We start from the raw sequence: 6,083 nt of genomic DNA, 5'->3' as shown, positions 1-6,083 counted from the left end.
ATGCTGAAAGATTACAGCATTAACAACCTATGTATCTCACCTCTACCAGTTGTGATTCAAAGGCATCAATCATATTCTCACCGATCATACGACCCAACAAGTAATGATCCAGCAACCGGGAAAACTAAGCAGTAAGCACATCATGCTATCTCCTGCCGTGCCGGTGCAAAACCAAGTAACCAACCATCTCTGAACCTAATATATCTAACCATTTCAGCTTCACAGCACCCCGCACTAATTTCTCGCAACCATAGCCTACCAACTAAATCTTCTGTTCATCTAGTTATCAAGAATTTTGCAGATAATTTTCAAGACTAGAAATATTATTCATTTTGCCCAAAAACTACCCAGGAAATCAAAATCTTACACCAAACTTACAAGGATAGCATTCATTCACAAGTCACAACTAAACGTTGTGTGCACTTGCAATTTCTGCAAATTCCAATTTGTTCAACACAAGCTATTCACTATTCAATCACTGGGTTTTTCACAAACGCTTTGGCTCGTGTTATTACGTCCACAAGGCTCTAAAAGCGGATCAACAGTTCATTTCCGGCACATAATATAATTATTCAATTAAGAAATAATAAAGGTTCTGCAGATTCAATGGAATGCTAGTTACCGATAACAAATTGATTCAAATTGATATTGGCCACTTTTAACAAGTTACAAACAAATGGCTGACGCTCGCTTCCTAACGGAATGTTGTCCCCGAAAAAGACGTAAACTATTTTTATATATTACCCCTTTTTACTATTAAGACTCTTAATTTCATTTTAAAACCAAAACCTTCAACTTCTTTAAGAACAGAGCATCAATTTGAGGAATTTTTGCTTGCCCTTCATTTCTAATATGTATAACTTCATAACAATTTCTTACCATTCTTGTGGTTTGTGGCTTTTAACATTTCATCAAATTATCAAAAACATTGAAAGCTTTCTTACCTTAGCCTATTGTTGAAATAGGTGCAATACTTGAATAAATACTGAAACTAGGTCCAGCCAAAAGCTTAATGATTATATGACATCGTCCAACAATAAGAATTAAAAGACAATCATTACTGTTATGGTCACATTACCTAATACTTTCTTCCTGGGCAACAAACAGACTACTATCTATTTAGAATTTAATGAATTTGCATGCTACACCACATTACAACTCCATTACCACACCAGACATCATCACAGGCTGCCATACGACATCCCAGGCCACTACATAACATTTTTCCAACTTCTAGTTTTTCCCAAGACATCCAAAACTACGATTAGGATCAAAGAAAGAGTACTAGTAACTCATTACTCAAAGATTGCACTGAAGCCCCTTAGAAATCTCATTCTTCTACTACATCGCTTAAAATAAGCATGGGGTGCTATATTCATACCAAATGAGGATAAAGATCCATTAAATTCATTTCAGATAGTGTAAAGCAACAGTAGAACAAAATTCAAATTCAAAATAGTATACCAATAAATTCCATGCAAATTGTGCTTATGTCTAAGATGTTCACAACTGTTGCCATTGCATCTTTTACGCCCCCCGCACTTTAGTTCCATTATAAGTCATCAATTAAAGATCCTGCTGAAGCAGTATGTCTATGAGAAATGTCATCCTTTTTTTATTGATAATGGATTAAAATAGGCATGGTGTGCTATAATTAAACCAAAATTTGCTATAGTCTTTAAAGAAATAGTAGAACATAATTCTGTATCAAAAACAAGTAAAACAATATATTTTATGCAAATGTAACTTATGTAAGATAAAGCTCACAACTGTTGGCATTGCATCTTTTAAGCGCCAACCCCCCCCCCCCAACTTCCAATTTGGTTATATGATAAGAATAGTGGATGCAATCAGCAGGCAAAAAACATGGTATTGATTAAATATGGCAACTGTAACCAATATAATTAAGAACATCATCATGGCTCAAGCAAATAGAAGCACAATTAAACTCAGAACAGGACTACAAATCTAACTGCAAGAATCACAAGTCAAAAACAGAATTACCAACCATATCAGTCAACTATCCAAATAAAGAACTAAACGTTTACCAAAAAGCAGCTTCATCCAACAAAACAGAAGTCTAAGAGACATTGTCAAAAATAGATCAGAAATTAGTCTCTTTAAACTATTACATACGAAAACCAAAACTTGAAAAGCAAAACCAGAATAACCTCATTTCTTTCCTGAAGACGACATAAAACAACCCTGCAACAAGGCGTCAATTCATCCATCTTCATCTTCATAATCACATTCTCATACTCAATCACCCTTTCTCCTAAAAGAGCAGCCTTCGGTGAGTCTAGCACGCCCACCAGTTGGCTGGCACAACACCGTCTGGCAGTTCCCACATACCACAACCGTTTGGGAGTGACTAAACACAGTGGTTCTGCATATCATATTATTTGAAACACATCTGAATATTATACTCCCCATGTTTAGCAATAAAAATCTAGAAGAATCATAAACAACAAGAAAAGATATATATATATACATATAATTTTCCCTTCAAAAGAAAACAAATAGGCAGATAGCAGACTCACATATTAAAGCAACCCTGGCACTTGACATCCTACAAGAGATAAAGCAGAAACAGTGTGAAAATCCACAGATACAAACAGCCCCGTAAATCCAGCCCATTCGGAATTTTCTTTATTTTCACAGAAGGGGGAATAGAATACCATAAAGAACGAGTTTGGGGACTGGACGAGGCGCTTAAGCTTGTGCTTCCTCTTCTCAATCTCGGCCGGAGGATTTAGCAGATCGATATCGTTCGGAAGAACCTATATACACAAATATTTCACAAGATTACCAAACAATCGCACACAAAAAATACGGCGAACACTGAAAGGAAATCTTACCATCTTACACCGAGTCGTCGAGAAGCGATGGAGCGCTAGAAACTCTTCTCGACGGCGGAGGGACTGCCTGTTCTTGGGGATGTTAGGGTTAGTTTGCGACGGCTTTTATAGGCGCGTTGGGCAACTAGAGATCTAAATCGGGTCGGGCATCTACAGCTGCGGGTCACCACTCCATGCCCGACCCACCAACGTTACCAATTCAATATGCATCATTATAATAATAATGGTACATTTAATCTTCTTTTTCATAATTTTTTAGATTAGATTTATATATTAAAAAATAATAATCCCAATATCTTAATTAATATTAAATAATTTGATACAATTCTATTATTACAAATCAATAAAAAATAAAATTATTAAACTTAGTTTTAAGTAAAGAAAAGTGTTATCAATTAATAATTTGAAAAAAAATGAATAAAAAAGTAGGAAAATGTATCCAATCCCAAAAAGAAAACAAGAAAATTCTAACTTTTGAAGTTCAAAACATAAATATAATGTTTAAAAATTCAATCAAAAATTATATTCATTAAGGAAAAATAAGAAAATTTAAAGAACTGTATGTTCAAAAATTCAATCATAAACCGTATTTATTGAAAAAAATAAGAAAATTCAATACATTAGAAATTGCTTTACTTTGATGATTCAAAAATAAATTAGAAAGAAACTATTTTTTTTAATTTAAATATGAATTGAATTTCACTAAGTTTATGGTCTAATTGGTTTTTGTAATTCTTGGAAATAAATTGAGATTTTTCTTATATATAAAGGCTATTTAGAGTTAGTAATTACATTTTTTTACTTTTTACTTTATTCGTATTTCTCAAATCACCAATTGGTGCCACTTTCCTCCGCTTAAAGGGTAAGTTGGTATTCTTTTAATTAATTTGTAATAATAGAATCGTATATAATTATTTAAAATTACATAAGGCATTGCGGTTTTTTTTTGGGTGGGGGGGGGGGGGGGCATATAAATGTAATTTTATAAAAAATAATGTTAAACGAGACTACCAGTTAAAAATAAAACTATAAGAGATTAAATCGTTTGGTCTTAAGGAGACAAGATAAATGATGAGAAAACAATATAATTATGTAGAATTATTTTGTACAAGTTAAGTTAGAATGTTATAAATTATTAAAAATGACATAAAAATATAATTATATAAAAATGCTTAAACTAAAGTATGTATAAACTAATTATATATAGAATATATTTTAACAAATCTATCTACATAACATAAACTAAGTTATATATAAATTATGGATAAATTTATGAATATAATAGCAAATTAAGTCTAGAGCATTATTATATCTAGACTTTGTTCTAACTTTTGATGGTGATATTTGGTTAACACCATTTTTTTTGAAGTTATATATTAATTTTTTTAAAAAAGAACAATTAAAATACTATATTTGAGTTCGACTTGAGAGTCATGGGACCATCGTTTTTAAAAAGATATAGACTAACTTTTCATTTTTTAAGCTTAAAAAAAGCTAAATATAAAAACTTAGGTTGCGTCCTTTTTACTGTTTTCAAGTTAGTTTTAATTTTTGATTTTTTAAAATAATGAAAACGTGTTCTCATTGCTGTTTTTAAAAACGTATTTTCAAAAATAAAAAAAAATGCGTAAAGAAAACTCAAAATAACAAAAAATTATTTTGAGTGTTTTTACCCAAAATAAACTTTAAACTCAAAACACATTTATTTATTTATTTATTCATATTTTATTATTGAAATGAAAAAAAATATTACAAAAATTCATTAACTTTAAAATATATATATTTTTAATAATATATTAATATTAAATATTTTTAATTTACTAAATAATCAAATTTATTAAATAAATATTATTAAAAAATTATTCTCAAAATTTTGAAAAGAACGTATTTTCTAAATTTCTTTTTTGAGAAATAATTTTTTAGAATGACAAACAGAACGCGTTTTCAATTTTTTGAAAATAAATTTTTAAAATAAAAAATTAAGAATAAATTCAAAACTAAAAACTAAAAATTAAAACACAAAAAGAACATAGCTTTAATTTTCACCCAGACTATTCTATTTTCAAGAAAATTACTTATTTTTAAGTCATGTTCCCAAATCCCTCACCCAAAATCCATTTGTTGTTATTTTCATGATTGTTAGTTGTTGTTCACCATCTTATTATTGAATGTAGTCATCTCCATCCTCGAGCCGTTCGACAGAAAAAAAAGAAGCAGTTGTAGATCTCTCATTGCTCTCGCGATTTGTCCTCTCCCTCCCATTCTTCTCTTTGGGTTTTAGATAGCCAAAGGTTCTAGATCAATGGGTTCTGACAATTTGAAACACTTTGCAAGCATGAGTTCCAATTGGAACCCATATGGTCAATGGGTTCTGCTGGCTTTTGGGATGCATCCAATCCGAGGACTGAAATCCATCTCAGGAGCAAGCGAAACTCATTAAATTCTTTTGACATATATTTAAATATTTTGATTTTGATATGATATAATCATTAAAAAAGAAAAAAATAGAGAAAAAAAAATATGATATTTAGTAGTGTTGGGTTTCCCTTCTATGTGAACGATGACCTAAGTTAGTTTAGATGCTTATATTTTAAACACATATTTTTTAGTAGTTTACTTAAGTTCTTTTTGGGCACTTGTTGGTTTATTTCCTTCAAGTGGATGGTCTAGGGTTAGAGAGTAAAGAAAAAATTAATTCACAAAATGGAGAAAATAGAAAGAAGAAGCCAAAAACTGCTGCAAAATTTTGGTTGGTCCAGCAAACTTCAAGTGGCTGATTGGCTATCAATTTGTAGTAAGATTGAGCTGAAATTTGGTGTGCACATAGATGACACATTGAAGTTTATTCTTAACGGTGAGATTGTTGATTAGTTTACTGTGACTTCCAGATTTGCTATGTAAATAGTAACCACAAATTTATTGAGATTTCTCCAATTTTTTTAGTTTTGTGAGATTGATTCCTTTGTTGTTCAAATGGGAGTTGTATACTCATTGTGTGAGCTTGAACAAGAAATTTTTTGTAAACTCTTTGATTATAGTAGAGCTCTTGATGGACTCTTAGTCTCATGGGTTTTCTTCTCCGACTTGAAGGAGTTTTTCACATAAAAATCTTGCTTATTTTGTGTATAGTTGTGCTTTGCTATTTTTGAATATTATTTGTTAGATTTGCAATTCCCTTCTCTTAACTTCAATCAATTGCACAAGTTAATTAATTTCCTAATAATT

General features: G+C 30.8%; 1 protein-coding gene across 1 annotated transcript; it reads right to left on the bottom strand.

The window, feature by feature from the left end:
- Positions 1–2,029: 2,029 nt before the first annotated feature.
- On the bottom strand, positions 2,030–2,997 carry LOC127809417 (40S ribosomal protein S27-2-like). Its single transcript, XM_052348178.1, has 4 exons — positions 2,859–2,997; positions 2,679–2,780; positions 2,541–2,569; positions 2,030–2,386 (listed from the first exon to the last, which is right to left on the bottom strand). The coding sequence occupies exons 1-4, from the start codon at positions 2,859–2,861 to the stop codon at positions 2,260–2,262; spliced, it is 261 nt and encodes an 86-aa protein (XP_052204138.1). The 5' UTR covers positions 2,862–2,997; the 3' UTR covers positions 2,030–2,259.
- Between the last annotated feature and the right edge of the window lie 3,086 nt (positions 2,998–6,083).

This window comes from Diospyros lotus, chromosome 9 (assembly GCF_014633365.1).
Source record: "Diospyros lotus cultivar Yz01 chromosome 9, ASM1463336v1, whole genome shotgun sequence".
NCBI classification, from domain to species: Eukaryota; Viridiplantae; Streptophyta; class Magnoliopsida; order Ericales; family Ebenaceae; genus Diospyros; species Diospyros lotus.
Note: the sequence above shows the minus strand (reverse complement) of the source record. Positions and strands in the feature narration are given on the sequence as shown.